The sequence below is a fragment of the Carassius auratus genome, chromosome 31 (genome assembly GCF_003368295.1).
Source record: "Carassius auratus strain Wakin chromosome 31, ASM336829v1, whole genome shotgun sequence".
NCBI classification, from domain to species: Eukaryota; Metazoa; Chordata; class Actinopteri; order Cypriniformes; family Cyprinidae; genus Carassius; species Carassius auratus.
This window is the reverse complement of record NC_039273.1, coordinates 306,413-327,321: the sequence shown is the minus strand read 5'-3', so window position 1 is coordinate 327,321 and position 20,909 is coordinate 306,413. Positions and strand designations below refer to the sequence as shown.

The 20,909-nt window shown below is 41.8% G+C and overlaps 1 protein-coding gene across 2 annotated transcripts in view; it reads left to right on the top strand.

Moving 5' to 3' along the window:
- LOC113050120 (histone deacetylase 4-like) overlaps positions 1-13,579 on the top strand; it is a 57,130-nt gene extending 43,551 nt beyond the window's left edge. For both annotated transcript variants that reach the window (XM_026212811.1, XM_026212812.1), the window contains 16 exons: positions 1,040-1,212; positions 2,274-2,444; positions 3,496-3,679; positions 3,832-3,965; positions 6,690-6,792; positions 7,063-7,109; positions 7,204-7,311; positions 7,397-7,452; positions 7,532-7,619; positions 7,699-7,818; positions 7,897-7,994; positions 10,815-10,933; positions 11,028-11,161; positions 11,273-11,357; positions 11,632-11,767; positions 11,851-13,579. In XM_026212811.1, coding sequence (XP_026068596.1) covers positions 1,040-1,212; positions 2,274-2,444; positions 3,496-3,679; positions 3,832-3,965; positions 6,690-6,792; positions 7,063-7,109; positions 7,204-7,311; positions 7,397-7,452; positions 7,532-7,619; positions 7,699-7,818; positions 7,897-7,994; positions 10,815-10,933; positions 11,028-11,161; positions 11,273-11,357; positions 11,632-11,767; positions 11,851-11,890 — 1,796 coding nt within the window. In that variant the 3' untranslated portion in view covers positions 11,891-13,579. The remainder of the gene's footprint in view (positions 1-1,039; positions 1,213-2,273; positions 2,445-3,495; positions 3,680-3,831; positions 3,966-6,689; positions 6,793-7,062; positions 7,110-7,203; positions 7,312-7,396; positions 7,453-7,531; positions 7,620-7,698; positions 7,819-7,896; positions 7,995-10,814; positions 10,934-11,027; positions 11,162-11,272; positions 11,358-11,631; positions 11,768-11,850) is intronic.
- Positions 13,580-20,909: the final 7,330 nt, after the last annotated feature.

Genomic DNA, 20,909 nt, shown 5'->3' with positions numbered 1-20,909 from the left:
TTCATGAGGAGTGTGTTCATGAGGAGTGTGTTCATGAGGAGTGTGTTCATGAGGAGTGTGTGTGTTGCAGGAGTGTTCATGAGGAGTGTGTGTGTTACAGGAGTGTTGATGGGGATTGTGTTCATGAGGAGTGTGTGTGTTGCAGGAGTGTTCATTAGGAGTGTGTTCATGAGGATTTTGTTCATGAGGAGTGTGTGTGTTGCAGGAGTGTTCATGAGTGTGTGTGTTGCAGGAGTGTTCATGAGGAGTGTGTGTGCTGCAGGAGTGTTCATGAGGAGTGTGTGTGTTGCAGGAGTGTTCATGAGGAGTGTGTGTGTTGCAGGAGTGTTGATGGGGAGTGTGTGTGTGTTGCAGGAGTGTTCATGAGCAGTGTGTTCATGAGGAGTGTGTGTTGCAGGAGTGTTCATGAGGAGTGTGTGTGTTGCAGGAGTGTTCAAGAGGAGTGTGTTCATGAGGAGTGTGTGTGCTGCAGGAGTGTTCATGAGGAGTGTGTGTGTTACAGGAGTGTTGATGGGGATTGTGTGCATGAGGAGTGTGTGTGTTGCAGGAGTGTTCATTAGGAGTGTGTTCATGAGGATTTTGTTCATGAGGAGTGTGTGTGTTGCAGGAGTGTTCATGAAGAGTGTGTGTGCTGCAGGAGTGTTCATGAGGAGTGAGTTCATGAGGAGTGTGTTCATGAGGAGTGTGTGTGTTGCAGGAGTGTTCATGAGGAGTGTGTGTGTTGCAGGAGTGTTGATGAGGAGTGTGTGTGTTGCAGGAGTGTTCATGAGGAGTGTGTTCATGAGGAGTGTGTGTGTTGCAGGAGTGTTCATGAGGAGTGTGTTCATGAGGAGTGTGTGTGTTGCAGGAGTGTTCATGAGGAGTGTGTGTGTTGCAGGAGTGTTCATGAGGAGTGTGTTCATGAGGTGTGTGTTGCAGGAGTGTGCTATGAGGAGTGTGTGTGTTGCAGGAGTGTTCATGAGGAGTGTGTTCATGAGGAGTGTGTGTGTTGCAGGAGTGTTCATGAGGAGTGTGTTCATGAGGAGTGTATGTGTTGCAGGGATGGGAGTGGGGTCACTGCAGAAGCTGGGTCAGCACCGGACGCTGGGCCGCACACAGTCGGCTCCTCTACCCCAGAGTGGACAGGCTCTTCAGCAGCTTGTGGTTCAACAACAGCACCAGCAGTTCCTGGAGAAACACAAGCAGCACTTCCAGCAGCTCCACATCAACAAGGTCAGACATTGAGCTCTTCACCCTATCCCTGCCGTGACAGATGGAACGGTTGTAATAATTAGCTGTAGCAGAGATATATCTCAGGTGGATGTGATTAATATCATCCCTGCGCTTCTGTTTGCTGCGCTTCTGTTCATGTGGTTAATGGTGAATGCTCCAAGGAAGCAGATATCTCACCAGCACATGATGGTATGTTGACCGCTGAGGATCTGGGCTGAGTTTAGAGTCCCTTCGAACATGAGACATGGCCAGATGAGGTCAATCTGAGGTCAAGGTATATTCATATCAGCAAAACAGGCTTGTTCAGGGATGCTCTACAACAGTCGCCCTGCAGTTTATTTCCTGCTTCAACACACACATGTAGTTCTCAAATAGGCCTAAAGAACTGGATCAGCTGGATCTGGGGCATATAATCAGGGTTGAGGCTTAACTCTTCTTGTGTGTGGAGTACAGGTACTGGAGTGTGATTGTCTTCTCTAAATGTCTGTGTATTTAAACACACCACTGAACATCAGATGGACTCCGGCTGGAAGCTGCTCACTCTGGAGTTCCTCACATTCAGAAGGAAGGAAAAAAGAAACGCTTGGTTGGAAGAAAAGATAAAGATTAGGCAACAAAGGAGGCTCTGACGTCAATAATGTTCTCTGGCTCCTGGCCACCTCGCTACAGACAGTAACTGTGATGATGGTGCTTCAGCTTGGCTTTGGCACCTTGAGTGCACTGCAGCTCACTGTGAATAAAAGCATCAAATTAAATGTTGTTAATGTATTGAGTCCCAGTGGCTCTAGCTTGAACCAAAGCGAGTCCATTCACGAGTTGCTCCAGTCCTGAATGAAGAGCAGCTGTTTTCTCCGTCTAAATGAGCCAAACATCTCAGTAATGTTCAAGTAAGCATAGTGGAAAAAGGTTAATATTAGAGCATGGTGATAACAACGCTAAGGTCATGGGTTTGATTCCCAGGGAATTATAAAAAGTTCTGGGCTGGGCAATATGGCCAAAAAAATGTATGCTATATCTTACCAGTTATTTTAACAATGATGTGTTTTCTGTCTGTGTGTTAGATGTTGAGTAAACCCTGTGAGCGGCAGCACCAGAGTCACCCAGAAGAGACGGAGGAAGAGCTCCGAGAGCAGCAAACGGAAACCCTTCCCATGAGCCTCCACATCAAACAGGAAGTCGCTGATCTCACAGAGGAGCAGGGACAGGATGAACAAGAGCTGCTCTTCAAACAGGTGAGAGATGCTGTGTTTGCTGTTTGTATCGCCCTCTTGTGCGTGTTGTTACAGAGCCAGATCAGCCTAAAAAATAATACATTACAAAACAAAATTCATAAATTAATTTCCTTCACACATTTAGGAATGATGATGAGTATTTATGGATCATTGAATCTGCATTTGCAAATAGATGAGCGAATAGTCACACATGAGCGGACTGCATTCAGTTTGTTCACACAAAATACATAGCCTGCTGTCTTATACAGCAAACTGGCACTAACCCTGTTTATTCAGATCAATCTGTAATGTTTAACATAAGTGTTTAATGTCCAGATGTTGTTGTTAGCAGTATCAGGTTCTCAGTAACTTTTTATTAAAGCAGGCATTAAAGCAGATTCTGGCACCAAAGGGAGACACAGCGGAGAGATTTTTTTATCTGAAGGCATTCTCTTCTGATTCAAGCTTGTCGTGATGGTAACTTTAAAACCCACTGATTACAAACTGTATTTAAAATTACTCAATAGTTTATCATCGAAATCATTGTTTTATTAATTATCACCCATTCATACTGCAATTCCTACAAACACCATTTATAGTATAAGAAAGCTGGTGCAGACTAACAACTGTAACAGTGCTAACACTTAATTAACCAAAACAACATTTAATCACAAGAGAATGCCTTCAGATAAAGAAACGTCTTTACTCAGTCGTTGAGTCTGGTTTTCATCCTCCGTGCTGAAATCTCTCCGCTGTGTCTCCCTTCGGTGTTGGAAGCTGATCAGAGGTTACTAAGAACCTGATACTGCTAACAACAACAACATCTGAAGATTTAACACTTATGTTAAACATTCTAAAATAATAAAAACAAAAAAAGAGTACCCATTAAATTGTCTTTACATTAAGGACCCGATCATGAAACATTGCGAAGAGGTTTCTGTGTCCCTGTAAAGCAAAAACAAATAAACATTAAAAACCACAAATGCAAGAGAGTGTGTATGTGTGTGTGTGTGTGTGTGTGTGTGTGTGTGTGTGTGTGTGTGTGTGTGTGTGTGTGTGTGTGTGAGAGCAGCAGGCCCTTCTTCTGGAGCAGCAGAGGATTCATCAGCTCAGAAACTACCAGGCGTCGATGGAGGCGGCCGGTGCATCGGTCAGTTTCCCAGGACACCGTCCTCTGTCCAGAGCCCAGTCATCTCCTGCATCCGCCTCCTTCATCAGTCCACAGGAACAGCCTTCCAAACCTCATTTTACCACAGGTAATACATTGCATCAAAGCAACTGAACAACATTAATTAGGAAAACAGTGTGTCAATAATGCAAAATGACAGTTAAAGGCAGTGAAACAGAATTCATAAGGAGGAACGCTCCAGTTCATGTTTCTGCATGTGCATTGTGTATTTTTCTCTAGGTCTGGTGTATGACTCTCTCATGCAGAAGCACCAGTGTATGTGTGGAAACACCAACACACACCCCGAACACGCCGGACGCATCCAGAGCATCTGGTCTCGGCTGCAGGAGACGGGTCTGCGCAGCCGGTGTGAGGTGGGACACGTCTCATCAACACTAACACTGCTGTTACACTAACACTGCTGTTACACTGCTGTAAGACTAACACTGCTGTAACACTAACACTGCTGTTACACTAACACTGCTGTAACACTAACACTGCTGTTACACTAACACTGCTGTAACACTAACACTGCTGTAACACTAACACTGCTGTTACACTAACACTGCTGTAACACTAACACTGCTGTTACACTAACACTGCTGTAACACTGCTGTAAGACTAACACTGCTGTAACACTGATGTAACACTAACACTGCTGTTACACTAACACTGCTGTTACACTAACACTGCTGTAACACTGCTGTAAGACTAACACTGCTGTAACACTGATGTAACACTAACACTGCTGTTACACTAACACTGCTGTAAGACTAACACTGCTGTAACACTAACACTGCTGTAACACTGCTGTAACACTAACACTGCTGTAACACTAACACTGCTGTAACACTGCTGTAAGACTAACACTGCTGTAACACTGCTGTAAGACTAACACTGCTGTAACACTAACACTGCTGTAAGACTAACACTGCTGTAACACTGCTGTAAGACTAACACTGCTGTAACACTAACACTGCTGTAAGACTAACACTGCTGTAACACTAACACTGCTGTAACACTGCTGTAAGACTAACACTGCTGTAAGACTAACACTGCTGTAACACTAACACTGCTGTAACACTAACACTGCTGTAACACTGCTGTAAGACTAACACTGCTGTAACACTAACACTGCTGTAACACTAACACTGCTGTAACACTGCTGTAAGACTAACACTGCTGTAACACTAACACTGCTGTAACACTGCTGTAACACTAACACTGCTGTAAGACTAACACTGCTGTAACACTAACACTGCTGTAACACTGCTGTAACACTAACACTGCTGTAAGACTAACACTGCTGTAACACTGCTGTAAGACTAACACTGCTGTAACACTAACACTGCTGTAACACTAACACTGCTGTAACACTAACACTGCTGTAACACTGATGTAACACTGATGTAACACTAACACTGATGTTACACTAACACTGCTGTAAGACTAACACTGCTGTAACACTAACACTGCTGTAACACTGCTGTAACACTAACACTGATGTAACACTAACACTGCTGTTACACTAACACTGCTGTAACACTAACACTGCTGTAACACTAACACTGCTGTAACACTGCTGTAAGACTAACACTGCTGTAACACTAACACTGCTGTAACACTAACACTGCTGTAACGCTAATACTGCTGTAACGCTAACACTGCTGTAAGACTAACACTGCTGTAACACTAACACTGCTGTTACACTAACACTGCTGTAAGACTAACACTGCTGTAACACTGCTGTAAGACTAACACTGCTGTAACACTAACACTGCTGTAACACTGCTGTAAGACTAACACTGCTGTAACACTAACACTGCTGTAACACTAACACTGCTGTAACACTAACACTGCTGTAACACTAACACTGCTGTAACACTGCTGTAAGACTAACACTGCTGTAACACTAACACTGCTGTTACACTAACACTGCTGTAACACTAACACTGCTGTAACACTAACACTGCTGTAACACTGCTGTAAGACTAACACTGCTGTAACACTAACACTGCTGTAACACTAACACTGCTGTAAGACTAACACTGCTGTAACACTAACACTGCTGTTACACTAACACTGCTGTAACACTAACACTGCTGTAACACTAACACTGCTGTAACACTGCTGTAAGACTAACACTGCTGTAACACTAACACTGCTGTAACACTAACACTGCTGTAACGCTAATACTGCTGTAACGCTAACACTGCTGTAAGACTAACACTGCTGTAACACTAACACTGCTGTTACACTAACACTGCTGTAAGACTAACACTGCTGTAACACTGCTGTAACACTAACACTGCTGTAACACTAACACTGCTGTAACACTGCTGTAAGACTAACACTGCTGTAACACTAACACTGCTGTAAGACTAACACTGCTGTAACACTAACACTGCTGTAACACTAACACTGCTGTAACACTAACACTGCTGTAACGCTAATACTGCTGTAACGCTAACACTGCTGTAAGACTAACACTGCTGTAACACTAACACTGCTGTAACACTGCTGTAAGACTGACACTGCTGTAACGCTAACACTGCTGTTCGGACTGGAAGGGTCCAGGAGTAATCTTTGGTCACACCTGCCAATGGTGAAATTTACTGGCCAAGGATATTTCTCAATGGCCGTCATTTTCCTTTTCTGTAATATTGGAGTTATTTTTCCTTTTCTGATGAACAGCTTGATGCATGAGCTGAATCAATCTCTGTGTGTCACTGAAACAAAAACATCCAGATTTTTACAGATTGATTGTGAATTTGTTTTGCTATTTTAATGTGAGGATTTGTCCACAAAGTTCAGGAAAAATCTTCTGTTGGTCAATTTGTACATAGATAGTTGTTCAAAAACTCTTTTTTTTTCTCTGGGTCACCTAGTGAGTTTAAGATTTTCATCCTTAAAGTTTGATTCTAATGGTGCATCGTGTTGCACTTCCTAATCTCAGAGCTGTGTTCCTCTGCTGAGTGCTGGTTCTGGACTCTGTTGTTGTTTTATTTTCTTCAAGCACTGAGCTGCAGTTCATCTCTCCTGATGTCAGCAGGGGGCGCTGTCGTGCTCTAGTCAATCTCTCTGTCTTGTATTTTCAGTGTATCCGTGGGAGAAAAGCCACATTAGAGGAACTGCAGACGGTTCATTCTGAAGCTCATGTCATGTTGTATGGAACCAACCCACTACGGCAGAAACTGGACAGTAAGTCATTTCCATCAAGATCCTGTCATCATTTACTCCACGGCTGTCCAAGCTCCATCCTGGAGGCCAGCAGAGTTTAGCTCCAACCAGCTCCAAAACACTGGCCTGGAAGTTTCTAGTATACCAGTTAGACCTTGATTAGCTGGTTTAGGTGTGTTTCATTGGGGTTGGAGCTAAATTTAGCTGGAAGGCCCTGCATTACACAGACAGACACCGACTCTGTAGTGTCGAAGCATCTCTGATAAGTGTTCTTCTCTCTGTCTGGCTCAGGTTCTGTCATCTCTATGTTCGTCAGGCTGCCGTGTGGCGGCATTGGGGTGAGTAGAATGAATTGGAGCATGTCTCAACAATCTCTTTCTCGTTTGAGCATCATTGTAATGAAGGTTTCTGGTTTCTTCCTTTTCTGTGAAGGTGGACAGTGACACGGTCTGGAATGAAGTTCACTCGTCGAGCGCAGCGCGTCTGGCTGTCGGTTCTGTGGTCGAACTCGTCTTCAAAGTGGCATCAGGAGAGCTGAAGGTCACTGTCTGCCATCATCTTCCTCTCTTTATGTCTGTCAGTATTGTTTGATTGATGTAGAGTGGTGTGTCTCTTCTCAATGCAGAATGGTTTCGCAGTGGTCCGGCCGCCGGGACACCACGCAGAGGAGAGCACACCCATGTGAGACGCGTCTCTGTGTTTGTCCTTCTGTGCTTTCTTCCTTCACTCCTGTAACACTGCTGCTCTCGTCCAATCACAGGGGCTTCTGTTACTTTAACTCTGTTGCCATAGCAGCTAAACTCCTACAGCAGAGACTCAATGTCGGCAAAATTCTGATTGTTGATTGGGTGAGTTTATTTTGAAGAATTATTTGGCACTTCTGTATTGTCTTTTCTTTGTTGACTATTTTCGTTACACCACATTCAGGACGTTCATCATGGCAACGGAACACAACAAGCGTTCTACGACGATCCCAGAGTTCTGTACATCTCACTTCATCGATACGACGATGGTAATTTCTTCCCGGGCAGCGGTGCTCCTGAAGAGGTAATACGATGATACGAGTGAAGTGGATTGTGGGAGGTTAGATTTGTTCCTTACTCGAGCAGCACTTCCTCTGAACAGGTGGGCAGTGGACCGGGGGTCAGTTTCAATGTCAACATGGCGTTTACTGGAGGACTGGATCCACCGATGGGAGACGCAGAATACCTCGCTGCCTTCAGGTAAAATAGTCTCATCAAACACATTTATCATCCGTTCTCTTCACCTCATCAGATCTGTTCATCGACGGTCAGCTGTTTGTGAATGTGACTGATGCATTAAGATGTCAGGAGGTGATTGAGTGTTTAAATACATGAGCACACACACACACACACACACACACGTTTGTTTTTGTGTAAAGTGTGTTCATCCCATAGGTGTAATGGTTTTTATTCTGTAGAAACTGTATATTCTATGGCCCTTCACCAACCCTACACCTAACCCTAACCCTCACAGGAAACTTTCTGCATTTTTACTTTCTCAAAAAAACTCATTCTGTATGATTTATAAGTGTTTTGAAAAATGGGGACATGGGTTATGTCCTCATAAGTCACTCTCTCCTTGTAATACCTGTGTCATACCCATGTCATTATACAGAGTTGTGTCCTGATATGATACAAAAACATGCCCACACACACACACACACACACTCTCGCGCACCCACACACACACACACACACGCACTCACATACACACACACACACATTCTCACACTCTCACACACACTCTCGCACACTCTTGCACACACTCACACACACACACACACACACACACACTCACTCTCGCACACACACACACACACACACACACTCTCGCACACTCTTGCACACACTCACGAGTTGTGTTGTTTCCTTCTTGCTCTTGTGGTTTTAAGGACAGAATCTGATTAATAATTATTATAGAGTAATTAAACTCATTTCGTAAATAATGGATTTACAGAGTTATTGAACCGAACTGAATCAACAATGAACTGATTTCGACTGAATGTTGACTGTTTATTGTCCTCAAGAGCTAACTTACAGCAGAACTCAGTTTTGTTTACATCACTGGTTTCCTGTTTATAACTAAAGCTGCTTTAAAACAAGTCTGTATTGTATAAAGCACTATAAAAAAAAATAACATTGCATTTCTATGTACAGTTCTTAGGCAAGGCAAGTTTAGTTAAATAGCACATTTCATACACAATGGTAATTCAAAGTGCTTTACATCAAAGAAAGTAAAATAATCATGAAAAATAAGAAAAAAAATAAAACAAGCAATTTTAAAACTTTTAAAATGATTAAAATAAATGCAGAGCTAAACAGATGAGTTTTGAGTCTAGATGTAAATGTGACTAGTGTTTTAGCACATCTGATCTCTTCTGGAAGCTGATTCCAGCTGCGGGCAGCATAGTAACTAAAGGCGGACTCCCCTTGTTTTGTGTGAACCCTTGGTATTTCTAACTGACTCGATCCTAGTGATCTGAGTGCTCTGTTAGGTTTATATTCAGTGAGCATATCTGCAATATATTTCTGTCCTAGGTCATTTAGTGACTTATATACATGAGTAAAAGTACTTTAAAATCAATCCTAAATGTAACTGGAAGCCAGTGTAAGGACCTGAGGACTGGTGTGATATGCTCAGATCTTCTGGTTCTGGATGAGCTGCAGCTGTCTAATGCTCTTTTTGGGAAGAGCCCATTACAATAGTCCACCCTGCTGGTGATAAAGGCATGAACAAGTTTCTCCAAGTCCTGGCTGGAAACAAAACATCTAATTCTTGCAATGTTTTTAAATGATAGTATGCTGATTTAGTTACTGCTTTGACATGACTACTGAAACTAAGGTCTGTCTCCAGAATCACACCAAGATTCCTGACTTGATTTTTAGTTGTTTGACCCCTAGAGTCAAGGTATGCATTCACCTTGAACACTTCATCTTTGTTTCCAAATGCAATGACTTCAGTTTTTTCCTTGTTTAACTGAAGAAAGTTCTGGCACATCCAACTATTAATTTCATCAATGCATTGGCAGAGGGAGTCAATGGGGCTGTAGTCATTTGGAGATAAGGCTAGGTAAATCTGGGTATCATCAGCATAGCTGTGATAGGCAATCTGGTTATTTCTCATTATTTGACTCAGTGGGAGCATATACAGGCTAAACAAGAGCGGTGCAAGAACTGAGCCTTGTGGGACTCCGCATGTCATGGACGTCCACTTAGACTTATGCTCTCCTATATATATAAAAAACCCTTTCTTACACTGGATATGCACACAAGTCAAGTCACCTTTATTTCTATAATGCTTTATACAGTACATACTGTGTTCTTCGTACCTCGCTGAATACATCTGAGATGATTTGATAGATGGCAGATCTTTTAATCCTGATAACTGAGCTCTGGCTTATTCGGTTCTTCAAACAAGTTTTCAGATTGGGTTAATATATCAGCAGATTACTGTTCATCAGAAAGAGCAGTGCTGTGATTGGCTGGCAGCAAGAGATCAACATGATGACATCATACTGTAATGAGCAAAATTAGACAAAAGTTCTTATGCTGAAAAAAAAAGATTCATTGATTATGAAAGGGTTTTTCTATATGTGACCGCATTAATTAAAGTTTCTAAATCCCTTAAAACATAACTGTTTCTAAAAGTGATCCTGTGATGTATAAAAGCTCAGTGAATGCACGGCTCTGACGAACTGTACATCATGTGTCTGACTGCAATAAAACAAATCAATAAAATTGGCCATGTCCGTTATTATAGATTACGCAACATTTTTATTATTTTCAAAATATTTTAAACAATTACAATAAGGTTCCATTAGTTAAAGTACATTACGTAGCATGAACAGTTCATTTATTACAGTATTTGTTAATTTGTTGTCGTTCACAGTGGATTAACTAAATGTTAACAAGCTCAACTTTTGATTTTAATAATTCACTAGTAAATGTTTGTCCCATAAATATCCTGCAGTCCCGTTTAGTTGCTAATGTGAAGGTGTGTGTCAATGCTTGACCTCCCAGGACGGTGGTGATGCCGATCGCGAGCGAGTTTGCTCCAGATCTGGTGCTGGTGTCTGCAGGGTTTGACGCGGTGGAAGGACATCCTCCTCCTTTGGGAGGATACAAACTCACCTCCAGATGTAAGCTCCACCTCTTTACTGTCAACTCACTTCTGTCTGGTTCTATTTGTTGTCTGGATCGTTTCAGTAAAACACTAACATGGTTTTGTGACAGGTTTGGGTCACCTGACTAAACAGCTGATGGGGTTAGCGGGGGGTCGAGTGGTGCTGGCGCTGGAGGGAGGTCATGACCTCAGGGCCATATGTGACGCCTCTGAGGCCTGCGTCTCAGCGCTGCTGGGGATAGAGGTAAACGACTTCCCATCATCCTTTGCGTTGTAAGTTTTCATTTACACATGTTAACTAGTTACAGATAGATTTGTGACTTTGATTGCATGTGTTTGTGTGTGTGTTGAACAGCTAGAGCCGCTTTCTGCAGACGTCCTGAAGCAGAGACCCAATGAAAACGCTGTGCGCTCCATAGAAAAAGTCCTGGAATATCACAGTGAGTCGTTCAAAAGGAATGAAATCCCTGACCCCTGAATGGTCCAGGGTCAGTTCATCAGTGGAAGTCTGTATGGCGCTAGAGGCTAGTGTGTTATATACTGACCTCTTCTCTGTGGAAAGATTTCTTGTGTTATAAACAGACCCCATGATCCAGAAGTGTTTGCCCTGCAGTGGAGACACGCTGAACATGTTCTCAGGACCTGGGAATCAAAGCATGCTGATCTGACGCTGGAGCTGAAGGTGTTGATGTGTGTCCGGTTCTCTGTGTTCAGGTCAGTACTGGAGCTGTGTCCAGCGGGTGGTGTCCAGCGCAGGTTTGTCTCTGCTGGAAGCTCAGAGAGGCGACTCTGAGGAGAACGAGACCGTGTCAGCGATGGCTTCTTTATCTGTCGCAGCATTGGAGAAAAGGTACAATCTCTGTCTCTGCTTTCTTCCGTCCACCTGTCCTTTTGTTTCTGTCTTATGACCGTCTTTGTTGTGTTTCTGCTCAGGACGGAGGATGAGCCCATGGAAGAGGAGCCGCCGATGTAGGGACGAGAGTTTAACCAGAGCTCTTCTGGGACTCTGTATCTGTTTGACTTGGTCTCGTCTGACGGAGATCCTCGCTGAGCAGAGAGAGACGTCAGGGCACAAAGGCTAACCGCTACGTTAGCGCTGTAGCCCGCTAGCACTGTGGCCCCAATGCAACGTGCTCAAGCTGAAGTCACTTGAGACGTTTGTTTTTGGAGATTTCTGTCCCATTGGCTCGATGCGCACACCTCGTGGCAGACGTCAGCCGGCAGATCGTTCTGACAGAGGAGAAGCAGGGCCCAACAAACCCTCTGCGGTCTCCAGAAACTGCTGTTTGTTTAGAGAGACACCAGACACACTTCACCACCATAAACACTACAAGACGTGACCACAGGGGGGCGCTGTGACGCCTTACAGGTGTTTCTCAGAGACACAGTGCCTTTGTTGAGATTCACCAATGAATTCTGAGGAACTTTGCATCAAGTCAGTAATGTCATAAACACATTACCCATAATTCCAGTGGGCTGACTTTAGAGAAGAGAAAACCTTTTCAGCATGTTTACTTGGACAGCGTTCACGCATTAGTCCTAAACGCACATTGTCTAGCGATGACTGACTTTGGTTTGTTTTTTGTCTGAGCTGCACAAATGCTGCAGAAAATCTTCCTGAACTTCCAGTGATGTTTAACAGTGTCTCGACGTCACACACTGCAGCTCCATGAAACACAGCTGAAGGCAGGCCTTGGTTCTTCAGCGGTTTATTGACTGGCACGTGCATTACAGGAGAGATCTACAGGACACCCGGACCGAACCGGACACCAGGAGGACTGATCGAAGCATGAGTCTGCATCTTGTGTTGCACCTTTTTCTAACTATGTTTTGAAAAGTGCAGTGTTTACGAGACCACAGCGTATGGGAATGATTTTCCACTGGATTCATCATGGGACCGGACAAGAGACGACTACGTACCAAATCAGCTTGTGTCCCTCTTGAACAAAACAAACCTTGTAAAAACTAATTCGCGACTTGATGATGTTTAAACCCGTAAGCATGAGGCGGGATCGGCACGAGATATGCATGTGAAATCATTTTTCTGCTTCTCTTACGAACCGTAAACGAGTCTCATCTCTCAACAACAGTTTCACCTCTTTACAACTCATCAACTTGCTCAGTTTATTTCAGATACTGATCATTTTTTAGGTTTTAGTAATTAATTATTCATGTTTTGTACAGTTTTCATTCCTTTTTTTATTACCTGAAATTTCAGATATTTGTACTTTTCACTTGACTTTGCTCTTTATTATTTGTGCTAGTGGATTTTAGTTCCATTATTTGGGTTACACTTGGTGTCATATACTTTGAGCTACATGAACACTGACGTGTGTGTGTGTGTGTGTGTGTGTGTGTGTGTGTGTGTGTGTTTTCAACCATTCTTTGATTGATTGTGTACTTCCACGGTTTGTTCAAAGTAAATTTGTATATAAGGAAATCTAAATATTTCATCACTGTTCTGTGAGCAGCACACACTGGTCTTAAATATACTAAACCTTATTTTGTTTTGTTTTTATTACAAGGATAAGTTGTACAAGGAGAAGCAAACAAAAATATATATTTAGTTCATCACCTGCAACACGTTCAGTGAAGACAACCAGAGCATGTTCTACAACACAAGTGAATCCAAACTAAATAAAGCTGTGACGATGTTCACAAACTGTTGCTTTCGCTCATTTGTATTAATTATACATATATATATTATGAGTGAACTCATTTAGAGGAAGCTTATGTTTTACTGACTGAAACAGTTTTCAATGGTCTGAATCGAGCTCAGGGATCTTCTTCTCTGCCAAGCTTATATTTTTACTCAGTCTATTCTGTTCATGAACACACACAATAAGTAAATAATAATCCAGTTGATACTGTTATTTGACATTCTAAAATGTGCCATGAAATTAAAGGTTTAACAGACGACAGGAACGTCGCAGCTCTCATCCAGTCCAAAGACTTCAGGAACACAAACTACAGGAAAACTCTCGAGCAGCTCCTCACATGTGTTCAGAAGCAGAAAGGATCACGAAAGCCTTTATAACAGACGCTCCAGCACATGTGAGAATCACGTGAACCACGTTTTTAAGATTATGCCTGTTTATTTTTATTATTATTATTATTATAATGACTGTAATTGTCACAGAATCATCAGGCTCCAACAAAGATCAATATCTCCTGAGTTCCAGCCTCACACCTCACTATATCAGGAAAATATCAAGGAAAACAAATATAAAAGTAAGAACACGTTCTACAAGTGTGCAAATCTCATTGCAAGAATTCATAATAATAATAGGATTGGTCATAATCTCTTAAAACTAATGTGGACCTGTGACATCTCCATCACAAACACTGACAGGATAGATTATTGTTCCTCTTTTCTAGGGTTTACGTGTCAACACAGAGTCTGCATGTGGTCTTTCTGGATTATAATTACTGAGGTGTATAATCTGTTTTTTAACACAGCTAGTCGTGACAATGTGGACTTGATCAAGTCTGATGTAGTTTAAACAGACCATCAGGAAAAACTCTGCTGCCCTCGTCTGGAAACATTTAACAAACACATGTTCATGTCAAATCAACTTTGAAAGTCTCTCAATCATCTGAAAGTCCCTAAACTCCTGTAGAAGCATCAGGAAGAAACTGTTGTGTATGTGCATCCTATATATTGCAGAGTAAGGCCAATATAAAGCCATTAAGGCATAATGAAAAATTAAACAGGATAAAAAGTGATGCAGATAAGGGAGTATCTTAGTATAATAATTATTCTTTGCACGCAGGGCCGCGGGAAGTAATTTTGAATAGGGGGTGCTGTGAATTTTTTTTTTTTTTTTTTTTTTTTTGACAAAAACCCTATAGGCCTATTTAAAATACATTTTAAAAATAAAAACATTGAGATTTACTACTTTGTCATATACACTTCAGTGCACAGCCAGCCAGGGTCTGAAACACACGGACATCAGTTCTCAGATATGCGCAATGCGCTATTATTCTGAAGCAGAAGTAGAATCAGAAATAGTTTAATAATCGAAAGAAAACTAAATAATTACTTTCATTACAATTTCAGATAGCCTATACATACATGCAACTTATTTAGATACAACAAATAATATTACAACAAAATATAATATTAATCAAATTTCACAATAACGCTAAAACAATGCAATCGACTTGGTCAGCTGGCTTGAGTCACTGCACGTTTATGTCACACGCAACTTTATTAACTCCAAAATCTTTTTACGCACACCACAAGGAAATAATCTCTGACTATTTAAGCAATTTGTTTATTGAACAGTTCTCCACATCCATTACGCAAAAAACACACGCACAGTATAAAGCTTTCTGTCTCCATCTCCAACCTTTTTACACAAACCACAAGGAAATAATCTCCGACTATTTAAACGTTATTTAACAGTTCTCCACAACCATTACGCAAAGAAGACACGAACGAAATAATAATCTCCATCCCCACCACCTTACAAAAATAATATAGTGTACTACTTACGATTGCTTGGCTAGTCAAAGCGGATCCCACACTTGTTGCCAAAAAAATAAATGTTACAAGCGCGGCAGCACCATGCTCTTACCTGAGCTACATGCAGGCGGGGTGCCCTGGTTACAGGTGTCCAAATGTCGAGGTGCGCTCTGGGGTCGTGGACATAAGTCTCTCATGAGGGGACGAATGTCCAGGGAGTTCAGAATGTCTGTGTTGGTATGCATCAGCGAAAACTATGTTAATTTAATAGTCAGCTGCTGCCAAAGATGGATGTATTCTGCATGGAACGAGCGGGAAACCTCGTTACTTGGCGACCAAACCTGCCTGCCTAACGTTGACAACGTAACTTCCGAACCTGTGTTGATTAGGCCTCAAAATATGAAATTAAAATCCAAAATATACGTAATAGCGTACGTGTGTCAAAATCATTTTCTAAAATATTAATAAGGAATTTATAAATTGTGCAAATTTTTTTAATAGGCCTACATTTTTTTAAATCACCCTCTCATCACTAGGGGGTGCTGCAGCACCCCCAGCACCCCCACTTCCCGCGGCCATGTTTGCACGTGTTGTTTTTAATCCAAATTTGTACATATTTAATCATAGATCTTCTATGTTTTTACACCATTTACTCATGGTCTTTTACCTCAAGTCTACCTTTGTAATTTCGTTCGCGTTTACAACACTTAGCTCGATCAACTAAGCACAGAATTTTCAAAAGAATGTGAAACATGTAAAGTTCGCAGCATAGACTGTTTAAAATACATCCAAGAGTTTTACAAACTGGTCTCATATTGTGAGGACATTTCCACATGGCATGAAACCACACGTGATTTGTTGCTTTACCTGTCAATCATATGGACTCTTGGGCGGTCCTTGGTCATTCAAAGCCGTAAAGATTCCCAATCCTTCTGCCATCCGTCTGAGGGTCTGGCTACACGGAACTATGTACAAGTGCACAAGTGATTTTTGCATTTACAGACTGTTAGCAGTTTGGATTTTTGGATTATAAATCAATAATCCACATTTAATAAGAACCAAACAAATATTGAATAGATGCTGCATGGATTGATAGAAAGCTAACAAAAGGAATCAGCCGCAGGATAATGTTAGTTACACTTACACACATTAGTTTCTTTCAAAGCTGTAGTAACTGGAACTGAATATCTGTGGTAGAAGGGTTTTGACGCAGTAATAAAACAATGATACAAAGAATCTTCTCTCTATCACACAAACACTCCTCTTTAATCTAAGGTTAGTCTTTCAATGGAGAAGAAATGCTACACATGAGCACATAACATTGACGGCAGACTTAACGATAACACCAGAAGAAAACTTCTGAATCTTTCCACATTCAATTCATGTACATTCATTGTATATTTAATTTCATATTTGTCATTTATTTATCAAGTCAAGTCACCTTTATTTATATAGTGCTTTAAACAAAACAGATTGTGTCAAAGCAACTGAACAATATTCATTATGAAAACAGTGTGTCAGTAATGCAAAATGAATTCATCATTGAATTCAGTGATGTCATCGTCCAGCTCAGTTCAGTTTAAATAGTGTCTGTGCAATCATTTGTCCGGTTTGTATGTAGCTGTTGAATCTCAAATAGACCATGAATGACCTCGATGATGATACACCAGTGACTCATCATCATCTTCACTAACAACAGACCAAGAACTTCCTCAGAACTCAATATTGGCAAAAGTTTCTGAAAGGGTGAAGAAAGAGCCGCTCAAAGGCTTCAGCCATCACTGAAATTAAATGACAAACAACAAATGATAAAATGAACAATCAGTCAAATTACTCTTTCCAGATCAGCTCAACTGAGGATGTTTTTTCTGTCAATTAATCTAAACAAACAATCTAGATGTGTCAGAGCGCATTACAACCAACTCAATGCTGAGCGCCAGGTTGACCTCCCAAACACACAATCAACCGCCCACACTCATTTCACACGGCTAATTAATGACACACACACACACACACACACACACACACACACACATATCCATTAACACAAACTGAAGATGTGCACAAATGTCCCTGAAGGGAGGTTTGGTCAGATTTAACTAGAAACACTCTTGGAGCTACACTGCAGCTAACACACACACACTCACACACACACACACACACACACACTCACACACACACACACACACACACACTCACACACTCTCTCACACACACACACACTCACTCACACACTCACACAAACACACACACACACAAACACACACACACACACACTCACACACACACACACACACACACACACACACACAGGTCCTGGTTATGGATGGGTTGGTGAAGAACTCTTCAAGCTCTCTCTGCTTAAGCGCTCCATTTGTTGCCGTGGCAACAGCACCGTTCCTGGCAAAAGTTCTGGCTCAAACCGCTCTCAGCCTCCATTTGTTTAACATACGAAACAAAAAACACAGCAATCCCAATGTGCAACAGTTGACCCTTTTTAGGTCGTTCTACTGCCAGTAAAAATAAACACAAATCAATTTAGTGGGGCATGTCAGCGTATATCTGAGCATTTATCGATTCCTATTGCAGTGTGAGCCTTAGTGCACATTGAGAGCGAGAGAGATTTGGAAAAGAGATTCTTGTTTTTAAAATGATTGAACTATGGAATGAATGGAAACATTTTTTGAGTGTTCACTGTATAAGTGTTCACGTCTCCAGGACGGCTGCCGTTCTTATTCGGTCCTGAGGGGGTTTTAAGGCTCTGGCCCTGCGTTACTCAATCTAGTAGTGGTTTATTACTTGTAAACTTCAATAGACACAAAAGATGGACTGTGGTTTTCAGCAACAAATAAAGGCTAATAGGAATTTAAGTTTATACTTTTTGTTTTGTAGGATAAGCCTTGGATACTCTGGGATAATGTCATAGATCCTCTTCTGTATATCATTACTTCATCACTGTCATTAGGATTTCCCAAAAAAGTTTTTTGTTAATCTTTTCATAAAAAATATAAAAAATATAATAATAATAATAATAATAATGAACATACAACTTGATCCTGGAGAATTAGTTAATTACAGACCATCTCAAATCTCCATTTTCTGTCAAAGACACTAGAAAAGGCTATATCCTCTCAGCTATGTTCGTTCTTGGAGAAAAATGGTATATGTGAGGATTTCCAGTCAGGATTTAGACCGTATCATAGTACTGAGACTGCTCTCCTTAGAGTTACAAATGATCTGCTCTTATCATCTGATCGTGGGTGTATCTCTCTATTAGTTTTATTGGATCTTAGTGCTGCGTTTGACACAATTGACCACAACATTCTTTTGCATAGACTTGAACACTTTGTTGGCATCAGTGGAAGTGCATTAGCATGGTTTAAATCGTACTTATATGACCGCCATCAGTTCGTAGCAGTGAATGAAGATGTATCATATCGATCACAAGTGCAGTATGGAGTACCTCAAGGCTCAGTACTAGGGCCGCTACTCCTCACGCTTTATATGTTACCCTTGGGAGATATCATCAGGAAACATGGTGTTAGCTTTCACTGTTATGCTGATGATACTCACTTCTATATTTCTTTGTGGCCCGATGAAACATACAAATTTGCAAAACTAACGGAATGCATAGCTGATAAAAAGGAACCTAGGTGTGGTGTTTGATAGCAATCATTCCTTTGAACTTCATTTTCTAGTATTTGTAAAACTGCATTTATTGGGTGGTTGTTCTGCATGCTTAATAAACAAACTCCAGCTAGTCCAAAAGTTCAGCAGCTAGAGTTCTTACTAGAACCAGGAATTATGACCATAGTAGCCCTGTTCTGTCAACACTGCACTGGCTCCCTGCATTAATTAGGTTACCTGACACGGAAAGACTTCCCATAACACCTGATGTACTCGCTACAAAGTAACAAGAATGGTATCTACGCTAATAGTAGTCTGTTTCAGTCTCATTCCAAGGTCACTGTAGCCACCAGATCCAGTCTGTATCCAGATCAGAGGGTGGATCAGCACCTAGAGATGACATCTACAGCCCTGAATGTCATAGGAGACCATGTCAGCTAGATGAACCCTAGAGACTATTGACACGAGACCAATCTGATGTGCACTGCAGACATGAATTAAACCACACCATGCTGTTTCCATCAGACCAGAAGAGAACTTGCCCCCTGACTGAGCCTGGTTTCTCAAAAGGTTTTTTTTTTCTCCATTTCTGTCACTGATGGAGTTTTGGTTCCTTGCCACTGTCACCTTTGGTTTGCTTAGATGGGGACACAATTTCTGGCAACATGTTGACTTGACACAGACAATCAATGAAGTGAGTTTAACTGATAAACTGACTGTAACTGTTTTCTATTGCCCTCTTAAATTATCAGTTACACATTTTTAACACTGTAAGGCTGATTTGACACAATCTGTATTTTATAAAGTGCATTATAAATAAAAAAAATATTAAAAAAAAGTAAAGGAACAACAAATGCACAATGCTTTGACAAGGACTGACCTGCCAGAGACCGACATACCGAACTGAACATGAACAGTCATCAGGACGGACTCTGGGGTCTGTTTTTATAACACTGACAAATCATCGTTCTGAACTATTTTCAAGACATTAAACATCAAGTTTTTGTGTATCCTAAAGTATCTCTGTGACTGCGATGAAGGCGTCTCTCTTTCCGACAGCAGCAGGGACAGTTTGCAGAGGCGTCGACTCATGACTATTCATCAGCACTCGGATCTCGCCAGAATATTCAAATGACACCGCTGATATTCTCAACCCTCTTCAACCCACTGATCTCTCCACGCTTATGGAAGCTTTTGAGTATGTTAAAGTAAAGAGAGAGATACAGAATAAAAAAAGATGGAGAGAGCTCCAGCTGCTGTCATCCTCCTCCATCAGCGGCTGTGAGGTGGTGTGTGGTGGAGGAGACCGGTGGAGGATAGAGGAGATGCCCACTCGCCCATGAGTCACAGTGACACAAACACACACACAAGCAGCTGCTGTAGTGCAAGGGAAGGTCACCAACACTGTGACTTCAAGATGCATTCACTTAAAAGAACCTGAAAGAATTGTGCCAAGGCCAGACACTGTGGCCTTCATTGCGGTCAGCATCACCTCTCACAAACCTCACAGCTCTGACCGGTGGCCCACGCACTCGCCCACACGCTCCAGCACCACATGACGCCCTGCGCTCACACATAGACGCTCACTGCTCAACTGAATTAAGTAACTCTGTGGTGAAAATGCACAGGAAGAGTTCTTTTGCTATCAGTGATGAATTTATAGCAATACGCAAGTCATACAGAAACTAGCTCCAGAGCGTTTATACTTACAGCTGACAGGAAAAAGGGTGACTCTCAGCATCTGATCAGTTTCATGCTGAATTTGGGCCATCACCAGATGTGACATTTAGAAACATAACCAGGAATCTCCATGAACACGTTTATATCAGCAGAAAGAAGCAGAATCAATTGTGTCGTGTTTGCAGGGATGTGTCCGCGCCGACAGCCTTAGCGACAT